At 41.1% G+C, this 18,190-nt stretch overlaps 1 protein-coding gene across 2 annotated transcripts in view; it reads right to left on the reverse strand.

Annotated features, from left to right (window-relative positions):
- Positions 1-18,190, reverse strand: part of EBF1 (early B-cell factor 1) — a 392,963-nt gene that overhangs the window by 31,532 nt on the left and 343,241 nt on the right. For both annotated transcript variants that reach the window (XM_006766302.2, XM_015565648.1), the window contains exon 9: positions 3,746-3,834. In XM_006766302.2, the coding sequence (XP_006766365.2) occupies positions 3,746-3,834 (89 nt within the window). The remainder of the gene's footprint in view (positions 1-3,745; positions 3,835-18,190) is intronic.

An 18,190-nucleotide genomic window follows, 5' to 3' on the forward strand; every position in this document is an offset into this window, starting at 1 on the left:
ATGTGATGGAGGAGAAGAGAGAACCTAGCCCTGGAAGGTTGAGTCAAGTGGATCTGGCTTTCAAAACTCACATCTCTCTGGCCTGACAGCCGTCTCTCTTGACATCTCGGCCCATCAACAACCTTGACAAAGCCATGCTTTACACACAGTAGGCATCAATTAAATGTGACCTACTCCCTGGGATCCCCTGCGAACTTGAGTCTACTGTCACTCACTGCCTCTGCACTAATGCTCGCGGACCACTCAGAAGACAACCAGCAATTTGAAAGGGGACAGAGACACCTCTGGCCTTCAGAACAGAGAGAGCTCCTTGCTCAATGTGTCTGGGTTGCATCATGCCTTTCGGCACCTCAGAGCTTCTGACTGACCACAGTCCCCTTCCCCCTCACCTCGACCTTGTAAGAAAGGTCAACCTTCACCCCAAACTTGGTCACATGCTCTCTCCCTCCTGCCAGGATCTGGGAGGAAGGCGAGTCTGTGTGAAACAGAACAGAACGCTGCGATTTAAAAAAACCTTTGCCCGCCCTTCCCCACGTGCACATGGAAAAGGAAACCAGAAAACATCTGGGGCTAGCATGATCGCAGTATTTTAAAAATGTGTGTCCAGCAACTATCACCAACAGAGACTCTCAGAGACGAAATAATCTACAGAGAAGGATCAGCTGGCCCCCGGCGCTCTCGTTTGGGAAATGGGAGGGATGTCTGCGTCGCTGACTTCTCTCACGAGAGGGGCTCCCATAAAACAAAGCCTGTATAAGTTCTTTGAAAAAGCACACGCCACCATACAAAGGCATATTATTATGGAACACTGTCTGCGTGGTCTTGGGAGCAGTTTCATTTGACAGAATATGTGGGTGGTTGTATGAATCTAGCTTTGTCTATTCACAAACACATGGGTTTAATAAAGTGCCGTTTGTTTGGTGAGGTGTGTGGTCCGCGGCTCACTGAAACACTCCGGTTTGACAAACACTGACCATGACTCTAAGAAAGGCGGAGCCCGTTTTGATCCCCCGAACAATGGACAGCAAGAGGATAAGCCTCCCCAGCGCACAGGAATACCTCGTGCTGGCTCCATCCGCCACTTCCTGACCCTGCTCTTGAACTCTCACTCCACCTTCAGGCTCAGGGCCAAGAGGACAGCCACTCCGCTCTGAGTCACACAGAGAGCTTCCTGGGGTGGGCTCCTGCCAGAGTCCTCGCACGGGCAAGTGGTAGATGCAAGCTGCAGAGTGCTTCCTTAACACACAAGCCCATTGTGTCCTTGATTACTCGTCCCAATCCCAGGAAAAGGGGCTGGGAGTTTCACCATCAGGCCACAGGGGACGAAGGGACACGTGCCTGGGCTATTTGTTCAACATTTCTGAACGTGATATTCGGCCAGAAAAAAAAAATGTTTTTAAGAGCAAGCACACAAAACTCAATCCTGTATTCCTACTTGCCTTATTTCTTTCTAGATAAGAAAAGGACTGCCTCATCCAGATGAAACCAAATTGGTTTTCTCTATTTTTCAATAAATACTTAGAGAGTGGCGATAGCCAGCCAGATATGGTGCCAAGGGCACCCACAGGATTACCTCTTTTTATCCTTATGTGAGCCCCATGAGGTCGGTACCATTATATCCCTATTTTATAGATGAAGAAACTGAGGCACAGAAGATACATCACAGACCCAGCTGCTCACCAGGACTGGGATGTCCCGCTCTGCCGAGATTGGAGGGAAGAGCTTTGAGAAGCAAGGGTCCCACTCTAACTCACTGGCAAATAAGCGTAGCTACCTTTTGTCGAGTGCAAAGCAAGTGATTAAAGTGGCAACCCCCAAAAGTAGGAAATATTATCATCTCTATTTGACCAAGAAGTGAATTGAGGCTCAGAGAGTTAAAGAATTTTGTCTGAAATTTTTTTAAAATAAAAGAATTTTGACCCAGATTGCATAGTCATTGCCCTTAAAGTTCCACCCCACCCCCACCCTGATCTGCCCTTCCAGTCGCTTCCGCAGACTCTGCCATCCAATGTCAAAAGTAAAGTGAAGATGATCCCCAAATGGGAAGAATCTGGTATTGCACCCATGCCTTCTTTCTACTGCAGAGACACCTAAAGCACTGACCTTTGGGTAGGTAAACATTATTTATATCATCGTGCTATAAAATTCCCAATAAAATTTCCAATTATTGCCCCTCGGGAAATGCAGGGGAGTTAAGTTCTTGCTAGACAGAGGAACCTGAAGGTAAATCTTCCCACTGCACATCTATGCTATGGAAGTAGACTGTCACCCACTGTTATCATTCGATTATTTAACTGCTCACCAAGAATGAGTCAAGGTGAAAGGGAATGATGTATGTAAGAGGGCGGTCCCTTTCAAAGACAAGGATATGGACTGACACATCCTAGGATGTCTTCCTCAGGTGAAATGCTTTCAAGAAGCTTTTACCAATAGCACTCGGTGGAAGAAGGCTGCTCTGGGAAGCCGAGGGTTGCGGCTGAGGTTGTGTGGTTCTTTCTCTGCGGTCTAGGTGGAGGACAGATGCATTTGCCTGTCCCAGTTCCTCCTCTCTCTGGGAAGCAGCGCCCCCTTCTCCACCCTCCTGGCCCCTCGAGTTGCACATCTGTTCCTGGGTCGCTTTCTCCTGGACCAGGCCTGTTCAGACAGGTGGCTCTGCCTCCCCAGGCAGCAGGTGCACAGGTAGAATTTGATGATAAAAAAAACTAGGAAGGATGCCAACTTCATTTTTCTAAGTGCTTTATGAGGAGAAACAGTCTATCTGTAGACGTACTGTAGCAAAGAGCAAAGAGAAGACCTCTCATCTGCTCATTTAATTTATAATAGTTTTCACTAGTGCCGTGAATGAAATTCCATTTTGCTGTCAGTAAACAGTGAATGGTAGCTCAATTCATTCTGTCCTTCAAACTTCCTTAGCATTTAACTGTTCTCTCCTCTGAGTCCTCAGAGAACTTTGGCTGCACTTTTGTTAAGCGTACCCGTTCTTCCTGTCACGTATGGTGTTGGGTAGAGTGATCTCTCCCACACAGGTTCCGAGTTCCTTGGGTACAGAGATGGGGATATTCCCAACACAGACAACAGGTTCAGAACAGGTGTCAGTAAATGTGAATTTTCTTTTTTCATCATTGGGGATTAATGACGTATTGCTGTATGCCATGTGTTATTCTGCCTTGAATTCTTGTTTAATTTCTCACCTTATCTCCCAGTTAGGTGGAATGCCTCTAGAGGAAAGAGGTCCTGTCTTATTTGCCTAGTTGCAAGATCTACCAATATGTTTTCCTTTGTTCTCCCCTCGACAGGGATGAGTATGAATTTCTAAGCAGGTAGGAAAGCAGTGTTCTTTTTCCTCTTAAGAGCTGGCTGGAGTGATGAAGTGATTAACAACAACTTGAGCTTTGGACCCAGATAGTATTGATTTGAATCTCAGTTTAGCAATTTACATACTTTGTGACCTTGGGCAAATGATTTAACCTCTCTTAGCTTGATCATTTTCTTCCCCAAAATGGAGATGGTAGCAAGACCAATCTCAGAGGGTTTTGAGAGGAAGAAATGACATAGCACATGTAAAAAGAAGTACTGTATTACTGGGCACATAAGTGCTTATTTACCTATAGCACCAAACACACAAAGCCAAAAAAAAGACTGAGTTGCTTATCTACGAACTGATTTTTATCAATGGCAAAGTCTCCTGCCAATCACCCAAGTCCAAGTTTCCAGAGACCATAACTCAAAGAAGGAGAGTACTGACCTTTGGCAAACGCTCAGGGTCTCCAGGGTGCCGGGGAATGACCTTCTGTAACCTCTGGAAACCATAATCGATGGTGGGTTCGTTGAGCGCTACAATGAAGAAGTCACACAATTAGAACCATTTCAGGAACAAGAACATGATTTGCAACACTGATAATGTGAAAATAACCAGAAATAACCAGGAAGTCCAAAGCTTCATTGATAACCTTTGAATTAGATTATGAAACGACTAGATGAATGTTTCCTCTCCTGAACATTACCACCATCTACTTCTGCTATTGACCATGGTAGGGCGGGACTCCCTCAAAGACCCCTTTGTAGCATAGGGAAGAACTCTGTTCTTCCGGCCAAATTTTATATTCCTTACATTATTGAAAATAGAAAGCCAAATGGTACTGAATGAAGTTTTAGGGTTCATTTTAGTCAGAAGCTGAGGTCAAAATGCTCAAGGGCCTGTCCTAGGATGTCTACAGATTCTAAAAAGCAGGAGAGTTCAAAGTACTTGCTTCATTGCAAAATCTCTAGTGGACCTCGGCTGACACAGCGTCTCAGTGCCTTCTGTGGCAATGAACCTGCAAGAGTGCAGGGAGGGGCACAGAGCAAGGCATTGCAATGACCTTGATACTACACCCTCCCATCTACAATGCCAGACTAGTCACCAACATCAATATTATCTCAGGAAAAAGCCAGCCTCTGAGAGCTCTGGCTTAGAGCAGCCAGATCTCCATGATGGTTTAATAGACTGCAGAGCAAAACTGTAACAATATCTGGAGACAATGGGCCTTGCTGTGCTCATATTGACTACACCCTCTTCAAAGCACCCTGAAATTAAACACAATACAAAGTGAACTCTGAAATTTCCTCCCCAGGATGTGAAATATCTTCAGCCTTCTTCTTGGGACAAGGGAGAGATGGCAGCTCCATCCTCTCTCTATCCGTAGCCCTCAGATCTTCTAAGTAAGGAGCAGGTGGGGAGGTCCTTTCCTTCTCCTTTTTTGTGTAACCCAAGTATTCAACCACATAGTTTCTCCCATACTGAATAAAAAGACAGTCTTTGCACTTCTGCGGTTTAGCTATACATTAAAAAACAAGTTGCCACATGCTTTACGTAAAATGAATTTCCATTAACCTAAATTTTAAAAGTAAGATTCATACTACTACTAACTTTAAAAAACTGTATTAAATTCAAATAGGTCCCAAGGCTAATGGAAGCAATTTGTATACCAACCCAAACTGGCTGGCCCACTTTTCAAAATACAGGTATGATAATCTTGTGGTTTTAAAAGGACATTTAAATTGAAAGACTGTGAATTTAGTACATAATTATACCAATAGAACCCTTTAACTTGTCAACTGGTAAATCTAAAAGGCTATCAATCATTTCTAAAGAGGAAATAAACCTTAAAATTCCTTGATTGACAGTGCTTACTTTTTATGTAACAAAAAAAAAAAAAAAATACAGGGGAAAAAAAAGGCTGCATAAAGTGGCCAGAAATCCATTTACAAAAGTACATTGTTTTCCATAGGTGAGTAAAAAGCCAATAATTACACCTCCAAAAGACACATAAATCAGAGTAAGTACTTTTTCCTCACTTGTATATTTTAAGTTAAAGTGAACTCAGGTAACTTTATATTTAAAAGATTTTTTCCCAAATGCAATGCTTATTGAAGTTTGTTAATAGAGTAGCATTTTCATTTCAGATAATGTAATCATTTTTGCAAATATGAGATTTAGCTATGCCTCCCTCCCCTTCCAAACAGTAAACTTTCAACCTGTCTCTTGTGGAAATTAACTGAAATTACACCCAGGTGTACCACGTCTCTCTCTCTATGCTAGCATATGAGTTAAGGCACAATATTTATTATTCCTCTCATTTTTTATGATTACTTTCTAAACCCTTGAGAAGAATTTCTTCTTCTTCTTTTTTTTTCAAATTAGACTTGTAGAGAAAAAGCCATAGGGCTCTTTATGCAGGGAAGCTGTTACTCGTAAAATACATGGGATTTAATCAAGAAATGCATGAAGGCGACAGGAATGAGCACCTAGGTTTAAGTTATATATCACATCCCTCCCCCACCCATCATGCTAATTACCAGCAAAGAAGTTTGACCATAAAAAGAGCTTTAGACAATTAAATGCATCATTTTAATATCTGAAGACATAATTTAGCATCCTGAACATTCCAATTTTTGGTTTTATTTTTCAGACCAAACCAACAATAAAATTAGAAGTGTTGACCCACCGCTTCAGTTGTCTGAAAAACGAATTAATTCCTACTGTGTCAAGGAACTGTGGTTGCTAATTGAATGACTGCCTGACGTGTGGGAGGGGAGTCCGGCTGTGTTTCTCTGGCCATATGGCCAACACACAGCAGAAAGACAGACACTTAATATCTGCAATTAAAAGAACCGATTCAAATATCAGAACGAATAGCTAAAGAGCTGAGGAGAAGTCATTTGGCTGACACAAAGAGTAATTGAATTAGATATATTAAACTCATTATTCAAAGAAAAGTAAGCATCTATTCTATGGAAGTATACTATGTTGGAGGAGATGTTTCAGCCAGTAAGACAAAGGCTTTTATTTCTCATGCCTTTATGACTTGCTCTGTGCTCATATCTTTAAATATGTTAATCCGCCCTCAATTTAGGAATTGAACATTACAGTGCAATTGTCCCGGTGCTGAGCACAAAGATAACACTACAGATATGCAAGACAAAGCTTGTCTTAAATGCAAAGGTGTCTGATAATTTCTCTGATTGCACTGACTAGAGAAAAAATTTAAACCAATTACTGAGTGAGAGCAAACATCTGATAAAGATTTTTAAAACAAAACAAACACGCACACAAAGAAAACACCAGAAAAACAGATTCAATGTCTCTGGAATATGATGCAGTTCTCAAAAGCAATGCCATAAGTGGGGGAAATATTTACTGGCATAATATATGGCTAGGTTAAAAGGCAGCTTATAGGAGCATAAGTCTAAATGGTTCCTTTTTTAAAAAACAAACATACAGAGAATGAAGAAAATGCGTCTGTGGTCTGTGTATAAACCGCCCAAAAGAGGGTCTTAAAATGCTTCTCTTCTCTTTCTGCTGTGCATTCTCTACATTTTCCACAATGAACATATATTACTTTTATAATCAAAGAAAAAGGTTAAGAGCAAGAGATTATTGCCGAGATGGAATTTGACCTGCTTGTATAAAGTAATGACATAAGAAACTATGCCTTAAAAGGGGTCTGTAGACCCTTTAATAACCTTGCATAGGTTATTACAGACCATAAGAAAAATAAGTAGTATACTTTTGGCCAGTTGTATAAATATGTGACTATTCATAAACTCTCTGAAAATCAACAGAGAAGGTAACGGGGAGGAATCATAAAGAATGGTATATTTATTTCATCCGTGGGGGTAGTTGTACCTTAGGGACATACATCTACCCTGCAAGAATGTAATATAAAGTTAATCCTTCAACAAAGTGACCTCATTGTATTCAAGCACAGGGCTCAGGGGACACCAGCAGAAAGGGGGCTAGTCAATTTTTTTCCCCTAAAACTTGGGGCAAATCTGAGAATCCAGTAGAGAAAGAAAAAAAAAACTTAATCTGGCATAATTAACCTCAAATAAAGAAGCATGAGCATTTTAGGTTAAAAAAAAAACAACAACCCAACAACACATGGATGAGGCTGTAAATTGCAAAAGGAATGCAATGCTCAGGGCAGAGTATGCGGTCCTGCTTCACAGCACGGAGGCCACACTCCCTGAATAGCATTTGAGAGGGTGTCACCCTAAACCAGGAAGGGATAGTAACAGAATAAGGGAGGTGTCAGAGGTTTAGAAAAATTCCCTAGTCCCAAACAAGAAAGACCTCCATTTTTAAATGAGCAGAATAAAATGGGACCAAGGTGGGCATTTAAAAAATTCTGCAAGATAATAAATTTTCTACTGATTCAATCATCATGTCTGGTGCCTACCAAGTGTTCAGACGGCATTTGTAGGAATGGACTGTTTTGTGTCACAATACCATATGCCCTTAGAAGTAAACGTTCCGAGAGGTATATTTAATCTGACCAAAAAAAAAAAAAAAAGACAGGGGAACAAGTTTGATGGCAGAGCTGGGATGCAGCACCAGCTCTGAAGGAGGTTGCCCTTCCCATCCAGAATCCATTCTCCTGCCTCCCTGAGGGTCTGACAGAGGGTTCCCACCTCTGCTTCTGGATCTGGCATAGCCTTCGCTAGGGCCACACTTCACAGGGACATGTGGATTTAGAGTGATCAGGCTTTTGGGGAGTCACAGACGTCTGTTTTGTTTGGTCTGGTTTAGTTTGTGTGTGTTTTTTTCAACCTATCATCTGTACATGGTAGTGTGTGTTCACCACCCCAAGCCAAGTCTCCTTCCATCACCATTTTCCTTCCTTGACCCTCCTCTACCTCCCCTACCCCATGTCTTCCACTGACCCATTCAAAGTTAGAGGAAGAGAGGAATTAACTGAATAAGCTGAGGAGGACCTCATGGAGCTGTGTACATAGGCTACAGTATCTCTCCCTATCAATGCATGAAAGAAAGATCAACTGTCCCTACATTGGAGAGCGAGTTTTCTGGGCAGATATCTCAGTGGAGATTACAGAAGGGTCCTCCCACTCACAGCTATGACATGATATTGGGACCCGATATTCGTTGGAAGGACTGGATATATGCATGGGGCTGGGATTTCAGCTTCATCGAAGTCATTTGTTTTCAAAAAGTAAAAGTTAATGAAATGGTAAAAAAAAAAAAAAGAAAGAAAGAAAAAGGAATCAAACCACTTCACCTGGCCATGTGTTGGGACTGCTTATAAATGGCTTTGGGTTCCTTCCCAGTCTCACCATCTCAGACTCCCTGAAAGGGAGCCAGTAACTACGCAGAACCAGTCTACACAGAGCCCTTCTCTGAGCTTCCTCGAGGTCCTGGTCAAATCAGAACAGCCCTGGTCCCACAAAACTACTATTCACGGTGTCTAAGTGTTCACGCAGCATGCCACGCTCTAGGCAAATAAAATTCACAATCCTGTGTCTAGGTTTTATGCACTAACGCTAATGACGAGATTACCAAATCCATTCACAGCTGATAATGAGCAAATCCTAACTAAATATATGTGCGGATTGGGGCCTTTTCATGCCTTGAATCTTTTTTTTTTTTTTCAAATCCACTTCACAAACACATCAAATAAAGAACATTCTCTTTAAGGGGATTTATTTGCAAATTAAAACCACGTTGTCAAGACGGATACATTCGCAGCTATGAAAGCTGATTTGTCTCTTGTCGGAGGTTTGGAGAAACCCCTGCTCTGTTCTCCCTAACTTCTTGACCACTTATTCCTGGAAACAATGGGAGGCGGGTTAGGGCTGTGTTCCCATGCTGGGTGCTGGTCCAGCGTCAGAGATTTCCCTGCTTTTATAGCTCAGCGGCTCACTGCCGTGTTTAAACATATTTCTGGGGGTTTAATTTCCTTTTTTTAATGGTTGTGTGACATGATGTCATTTTGACTGGAAATAAAAAGAAATGCAGATATTATTAGGAAGGTCATATTTATATTCTATTGCCATTTAATGCCCAAGCAATATCTAAGACTCTATGCCAAATAATAAATAAAGCCTCAGAGCAGAGGCAATGATAAAACCAGCACCTGGGTCCCCAACCTTCCCTGGTGACTGGCTTCTATTTGCACAGGAGGGGTTAACAATAGAGCGGTCCCCTTCAAGGCAGATCCTTTCGGGGCATGAGAGCTATTGCATACGAGTTAAGCTGAGCTTTTTTGTTCCATAATGGACCCATTCCCCCCCTCCCCATCCCATCACTAAATTAACAACCAGAGGTAAACAATAAAACAGCAAGTTATCTTCCTGAACCTGTCTTGAAGACTGACTGTAATATAGACACCAAAAAAAACACCAACCAGAAACCTAAACAAGAGCCAGAAATCTGGTTCCTGAAGAGATCGGCTATATTCCAGGCATTTGAACATGTCATTGCCTAGGTTTAGGGCAGGAACGGTTCTCAGCGTTGTCTCTCCCGTGGAGGGGATGCACTCCCTCAGAAACCTAAACCAGATCCCTTGTGAGTGAAGCCCCCGTTTTCGGTGGGACATGCTTTTCCAGCCTGGCGCCCTGCCTCAGGAGCGGCGCGACCCAGGAGAGCTTTGGGAAGAGGCTCCCAGAAAGCTGTAAGGGAAGCAGAAGGGCATCAGGATGGAGCCAACGTGGGCAGAATTTACCGATGCAGGAGCCAAAGGAACATTTCCAAACTGGCTTTGAACTTGCTCTGACTTCGGATTTGTCGTCGTCTTCAAAACCCTTGATGTGTGGCCACAACTATGAGATTCAAAATTCAAGCGAAGGAAGGAATACCTCTCTCGGCCCAAGGTACAAGCAGTTGGCTTGTGTGGCTGCGTCCTCTTGACAAAGCGTGGAGCCAGAGCAGGAAAAGTAAAGAATGAACAGAGAGAGGGATCTGGGAAGTGGACGAGAGCCTGAGAGGACAAACTGGGGAGACATTTGGAGAAAGAAATGCTAGACCCCGAGGACTGTCACTTGGAAGGCAAAGAGCTTGCGAATGCTTGGAAATGAATAACTCTTCCAGGAGCAAAAGCAATCAAGAGCAGGAAGGAAGAATTAAGAGGGACTTTCTTTTGTTTTTTCAAAATGGAAATAGCTTTACTGCTTTTCTAAATTTAAAAGAAATACATTTTAGCGTATAAAAATACAAAAGAAACACGAAAAAGGGGAAAGAGCCCCCTAATAGTCCCACTCATATATAATCTCTATTTAGATTAGTATGAATGTTTGCAGACATTTTCACAATACTGTTTTATATCTGGATTATACACATATTCATATCCACCTCATTCTTTTTAATGGTTGTAGCATATTGTATTATATGGCTGGCCATAATTTACGTAACAAATCCTGTGTTAAGGGGATTTGTATTTTCCCCCAAAAAATTTTCACTGATGAAAGAGTACTAGTTTTTAAGATTTCTGTAACCTGAACTCAAGTCTCTAAGTTATAAGGACCTCAGAAGATTTTTAATGGATGTTAAGGATGAATGACTACTTCTAGAGTTGTCATTTTCAACACACCATGAAGTCATCTAAGACCCTTTTCTCAGGGATAGCAAAGTGCTCTATTAGACACTCTCTCATTGATTCCTTCAATATTCTCTTAATATGAATGTCAAAAATTAGTATCTCTAGTTGGAAAGTGAGAAACTGAGGCACAGAAAGGTCTAGCTGCATAAATGAGAACAGATATGTTTTATTTACTATTCCAAGATGACTACATTTTAAAAAATATTGATGAACCTCCATTTGCAGCATATTGATAAGACCTGCTCCCAAATGGATTAAACTGTTCCCTTTTTACTAAGTAGCTGCGAAACAGAAATCCAGCACGAGGAGGAATTCTGTTCCCAAACTCCGGACTCCATACAGGTCGCTAGGTCTGATTTCTTTACTTACAGCTCGGCATATCAACTAACAAAACCTTTTGGGGAGGCCGTTTTGCTATTTTGAACTTGCCTCACAAATGATGGAGAAACTGTGTTTGCTGTCTCATCAAGTTCTCCTAGGTCTAAGTTGAACTCTCAAAAGTCTATTAGTCTTCCGGGAAAGAGAGGCACAAAATGCTCTTGATATACATTAAATCAACTTATTTCATGCCACACCCAGTTGGTATTTTCTAAAAGATTCTTGTTGAGAAGTCATGGGCAGACAGAGAACACCTCTTGGTAAAGAAACCCCTTCCTTGCCCTGGAGGGTCCTACTCCATCTAAAACGGGAATCGGGGGAGGTACCATAATTAGGGAAAAGTTACTGCTCTCTAACTGTAATCAAGTCGATGAGAAAGTGGCCCCTGTTACTGAGTATGATGTGCTCTGAACGGTATGGCCTTACAGGAGCCTTGATTTAGATTTCCAAATCTGATGCAAGTTTAAAATTAAAATTAAATCCCTCATACAAACTGAAGCTTGAAGGTCTTTATAAGATCTTCTCTTTTTTTTTTTTGCTTTCAATCTTTTACATTTTAGATTATTTAAAAAATTTTGGATCCACCCTAGCCAGTTTGGCTCAGTGGATAGAGCATCAGCCTGCAGACCAAAGGGTCCCAGGTTCAATTCTGGTCAAGGGCACATACCTCAGTTGCAGGCTCCTCCCGGCCTGGGCCCTGGTCCTGGCTCCTGCAGGAGGCAACCAATGTATTTCTCTCACATCGATGTTTATCTCTGGCTTTCCCTCTCTCTCCCACTCTCCCTAGAAATCAATGGGAAAATATCCTGGGGTGAGGCTTAACAAAAATAAAAATTAAAAAATTAAAATTTTGGATCATATTTGAACAAGAAGAGGATGACTTTTGCTGTGTAATGGATGATAGTGTTTGACTATTGACAACCTCCACACTCTGTTTTTTCTTTCTTAACGTGTAAGGATAAATCCATAATTTTCTTCCCTACTGGCATATCTTCTGCTTTAACAAGAGTAATATTCCTTCTATAATTGTTCTTCAGATTTCTACCCAAAGAGTTTTTGACAATAACTGTTGTCAAGGGGGCAAAATCACCCAGCCTGTCTGATAAACATGTTTTCTTGTGTTCCCACCCCAGCGAGTGCTTGACACCGTACTTTTATCATCCCGTGTGTGTTCAGAATGAGCTTAGAACAGCAATTGCCGGGAATAGGCAGGCGATAAACCGCATTGATTTAACACATCTTGTTTTCAATCATGCTTGGATTTTCTGAGCACGCATTTTTCCTGTACTCGGCTTGTAGCTTTTATCTGACGAGCTGATCCCTTTTCACTGGAAAATGAAAAGGTCGCACAATAAGACACGGTTTACTGGAACTTGAACACGCACCAGGGAAAGTATTTTAGATAAATACTGTCAGACATAGTGGAGCTGAATTTCAACAACACAATTGCTAAACAACAATACTTATTACTCTCCTGGAGCAAGCTACCCAGCAACTCACGGCTCTCAGCGGGGAACGGCACCGAGTCGGGCTCGGAAGCGAAGAAACCCTTCTCCAAGCCTCGTGCTAACCAGGCGCAGAGTTCTGGGCTGAGGTCCTACTTGTGATTGTTAATATCACAGTTTATGAGACACCTTGAAACACTTCTCCCACTGTTCAGAGTCATGCTGTCGAAGCCAGTGGACCAGTTTCAGAAGAGTTGGATAATGAAGTTATATACAGCAGCTCCACAGACCATCAGGTGGGGAGGAGGGACAACTTCCAAGAAAAGATAAACAAAAGGGACTCCAAATAACCCATTATTAATTCTACTAATAAGACAGTAAAGTGCTTATAACTTGCAGATAATTGGGGGATGAAGTGATTATTTAGTAATACGTTAGTGGAGCCAAGGAGAACTTATAACAAGTAGGCGGTGGAGAGAGCTACAGCGGCTTGCAGATAAGCCTCGGCATTTTTATCAGCCTGAACTCCAACCTAAATAGCATCTTGATATAAAATAAATGAAGTCAGCCTTTTTCGGTATTGACCCTAAGTGATTATTATCGCTATGTATCATTAACCTTAGACTCAGCCAGAAAGCCTCCTCTACCTGAACATTAGAGTGTGGGACCCTCTCCTTTTAGCTTTGACACACACGTTGATTATAATTTAATTCATTGTCTACTCCAGGGCTTCTCAAACTTTCTCTGTCCACAGTGCCTTGAGCATCTCAGCAATCTATTAGCAGTGCTTCTAAGCCAAAAGAAATATACCAAGAGGTTCTGTTTTGCTAATTACTTATGTTCCAAACAGCTTGGAATTGGAATATATATATATTCCAATGAATATATATATATTCCAATGAATATATATATTCCAATGAATATATATACATACATATATATATATATGTACATATATGTATATGAATTGGAATTATATATATATAATTTTTATTTCATTCTAAAATAAAAACAACTCACTAATGGAGTGTGCACTCCTGTTGGGCACTGCCCAACTTCCCAAACCTTAGAATAAGATTGAACATCGCCACCTTCTTTTCTGTTATACCGCATTGGTTTTCACAAGATACTTCCTTCTGATAGCAGTAACAGCTGAAAATTCAGCCCTGCTAAGCTATGACAGCATCAGTATACAGTAAAATCTAGAGTGGATCTAGGAACTAGTTTAAACTAGTCATCTGTGTGGTATCTGAAAGACTTAAAGTATCACTCGTTTCCCTCGAATTTAAAACATCTCATGGCTCCACTGTAGGTTGGCAGGGACACCTTGGTCTGTAAATTTAGGGAACATGGGTCCACTCAGAAGCATAGAATTAGTTAAGTGTTAAGATGCTACAGGATCCATTGTATTTATTCATTGTGTCTTTTCTTCTATTAATAATTATTATAACAGCAGCAGCTAGCACTTCCTAACAACTTACTACGTGCAAAGAACTTCACATGGATTAACCCATCTAACCTTTATCACGACCCTAAAAGAAAGTACTATTGACATTCCCATTATTCAGAGAAGGAAAAGTGCAACTGAGAGGAGTTAAATATCTTGCCTAAATCCACAGAGCTAATGAGTAAAGGGCCAAAGATTCAAAGTAGGCAGTATGCCTGCTCTTAACCTCTTTGCTAGAAAAACCAAGTTAGGACAACCAAGAAGCCTCCAGAGTAGGTCTCTAATAATTCCGGCTTACACAACTTTTCTAATGCTTTTCTAGATCCTCATATACTCCTCTCTCTGCAATTTGGCCTTAATTTATGGGCTATGAAAACCTTGCTCTTCTACTCCAGTTCCTAATTTGACTTCCATTTCTCTAAGACACTCTTCTTCCCTTTGTTCTAACGCTTTCAGAGTAAGAACAGCCCGGTTTGCATGTAGGTTACAATACTGATCAGCTATGTGCCTTTTGAAAGGTCACATTCTTTAATTCCTCCTTCTCTGTAAAGCAGATATGATGGGGTACTATTTGCACAGTGCTGAGCATACAACAAATACTCAACAGGCAGTTGTTATTATTAACAATACCTGCCATGTATTAGAGATGGGGCTGATGTGGGGCATACAGGATTGATTATACATACTGTATAGTCCAGCCGTGGGCAAACTACGGCCCGCAGGCCGGATCCGGCCCGTTTGAAAGGAATAAAACTAAAAAAAAAAAAGACCGTACCCTTTATGTAATGATGTTTACTTTGAATTTATATTAGTTCACACAAACACTCCATCCATGCTTTTGTTCCGGCCCTCCGGTCCAGTTTAAGAACCCATTGTGGCCCTCGAGTCAAAAAGTTTGCCCACCCCTAGTATAGTCCCTACTTTTAAGAAACTCCAGAGTCTAGAGGAGCAGAAAGCCATAAGCAGAATTCTAAAACACTGTGATAAATCCAATAGGAGCATTTAGGATTCCAGGAGAACACCAAGTATATTTCATTTGTCTTTGGGGCTCAGCCTTTCCTCCCCCACTTACACTAACTTGAAACTACTGTTCAAAGAATTCCACCACTTCTGGGCCTCACATATTACCTTGAAATAGAGCTCTATTTGTAATAGGACACAATTGTTTTAAAACAATACACATTTTGTTAAAAAACAATATAAAGCAATATAATTTTGTTAAAACAATATAAAATGGGAAGAAAAGTAGATAGGAGACACCTAATTAATATGGGGTTACTTCTTTACATTGTTTAATTCAATAAAGGTGGATGCTTGCTGTATACAAGGCTGTGTCCTTAAGAAGATGAAAAAAGAAAAAGAAGTACAACACAGGTCTAGATTCCTATGCATCCCAGCTGGAGATGATTCCATTTGAAAAACTCTCCTGTGATATACCCTTGAGAAGTGCATAATCCAGTGGGGAGACAGGCCTGTAAGCTAATCAAAAAGATACAAATAGCAGCATTACTGATGTCCTGATAGTATACTTCACAGAAGAAGGAAAAGATAATTCTTTATAGTAGAGTTAGGGAAACATTTACCAAAAAGGTCATATTTCAACTGGACATGTGAGGATAAATAGGATTGTTCTCCTGAAAAGGGTGGGGAAAGCATTTCAGGCCAAAGGAGCAAGCAGCATGAGTGAAGGCCCAGACATAAAAGGACATGATGTGTTCAAATAATGTTGGATATTCCAGTTTGGGGAGAGCATAGCTTATTGAGTGTAGCGTGTTGAAGAGTAACCATGAGTAACAGTATTGGCCTTAGGTGCCTTAATAAGAACCCTATCTTGTTGGCAACAAGGAGCTTTTTAAGGTTCTCCATGTCATAGGAGAGGCATAATCAGATCTATGGTTCAAAGACATAACCATAAGAGTCCAATACAAGATGGAATTTAAAGTCAGTACTATTGCAATAATCCAAATGGAAAATGAAAAACCAACTGATAATAAGGTGCTCATAGAGGAAAAGGGAGATTTTAGAAATATTTTAGAATAGAACATATATGACTTCAATGGCATGTTAGATGTGAGGGGTTAGAAAGAATAGAGAAAGATTCTGATACTTCTAATTTAGCTGAATGAATGGTTAGGCCATTTAGCAGGATAAAGGATACAAGTAGAAAACTATATATAGAAAGGAAAAGTCATGAGTTCAATTTCAGACATACTGAATTTTAAATGCAATAGTACATCCATGTAAACATGTTTGGAGATAAAGAACTGAAACTGAGGAAAAGGACCAAGGATGAAGTTAGCATTATGGGCAATGCCAAGATACCACTGGTGTGAGAAGAGAACCCAGGACAGACAGTACTATGGGGGACACTGATAGTTAAGGAATAGAGAAAGACCTGAGACCAAAAGGACAAAGGCAGGTCAAAAAACTAGAAAGAATACCAAGAGAGAATAAGGTCACTGAAATTAAAACAAGCGGGGCTGTCCATACCACCTAGTGTAGCTAGGTAATCAACCAGCAGAGGTCTGAAGAGAAGCTTCCAAAGTAAACCATTCCAAGAGCATTAATGTAGGTGTCAGCAATTGTAGAAGACTCATGAATGCTTTAACCCCAAGAATCCGGTTGTCTTGTCTCACTCAGTAACCCCCATACAGAGATCTGAACACACCAAGTGAGTAAGGGTTGTTGGCAAACCGGTTTGCCCAACTGAAGCTTAGCTAATAACAAGAAGTACATGAAACACTCAGTCCTAAATCAGACTCAACTTAGTCCCAAGGAAAAGTTAGAACTCTAGGAGCCCTGAGACAAAAGCTGATGCCAAGTTCACCTTTAGATTTGATCAATTCCTGTTCGAGTTGGAAGGGTGAGGATGAGGGGATTTTCCATGGCTCTTGGTTCTTTCTGTTCCCAGTCTTGACACCTCTCTTTCAAGAAGTGTATGGAACTTTGTTGACCACTTGAGGCATCCCAATGAGGTTCTACTGCTTCTAACCCAGTCTAGATTTGGACTTGTGAGCCGTGCAAGACTGGGCCTCCTTGTCACATAATATTGACAAAATACATTCGTATATATAATCAGAATGTAATTATCTCCTTTAGATGTTGGTGGTCTTATGATTGGTCCCTGATGACTTGCAATCAATAGCTGTTTAGTTAAGCAATTCACTTGTTTTGGAGTAACAGTCATTGTGTGGGCAATGGGTATGTGGCCACTTCCGCAATAACCCCATATCTCCTGACAGGGTGAGCATTACAATCGCACATTTGTTGCTATTAGCTCATGAGATTCTGGAAACCAATTTTGAAAAGCAAGTAATAAAGCACCACATAAAAAATAATGGTGTAATTACTTCTTGGTCAGGTTAAACCTACTGTGACGATAAAAACCGAAGGGATCAGCAAGCATCATAAGTGGGTTTGCTGTAAATTTGACACTGGTTCTGACCTTCAGCGAGGAAAAGGCTTGCACCTACCCACCTAAGCCAGGTGCATAGAGAGTCTTTATGTCACATAAAAAGGATCATGTATTGAGAAGTGGTACCCAGCATTTTACTTTACTTTTAACTTATTTTACCAAATCTCTGTTTAAAAGTGCTGTAGTAAATTTATTCCAGTAATGCCTATGTCAACTCTCAAGAGCTACAGGGAATGGATCTGTCACTAAATTATCAACCCAAAGACTTTCAGATTCCTGTTTGAATTGAGCCACCCCCCACCCCCACGACCCCTTCAAACAATAGAGAAGGATTTAGAAACTGTATCAGAAAACAACCTCCATGCTGGTATAATATGTTCTCTAAATGTAGAGGACAAAGAAGAAAGTAGGGAACACGAGCCACACTGTCGAGGAGGTGAAGGGAAATGCGGCTATTCCCGTTGATCTCTGAGCAAACACTCTGTTAATCCACTAATGTAACCCAAAGAAATAAACCAGCCTCCACTTTCCTGCTGTGATCTTTCACTTTTTATCCCTAGTGCCTATATGAAATATCACGGGCATGTGGGCATAGGGCAGTGATGGCAAACCTTTTGAGCTCGGCGTGTCA

Source organism: Myotis davidii, unplaced genomic scaffold (assembly GCF_000327345.1).
Source record: "Myotis davidii unplaced genomic scaffold, ASM32734v1 scaffold18, whole genome shotgun sequence".
Lineage (NCBI taxonomy): Eukaryota > Metazoa > Chordata > Mammalia > Chiroptera > Vespertilionidae > Myotis > Myotis davidii.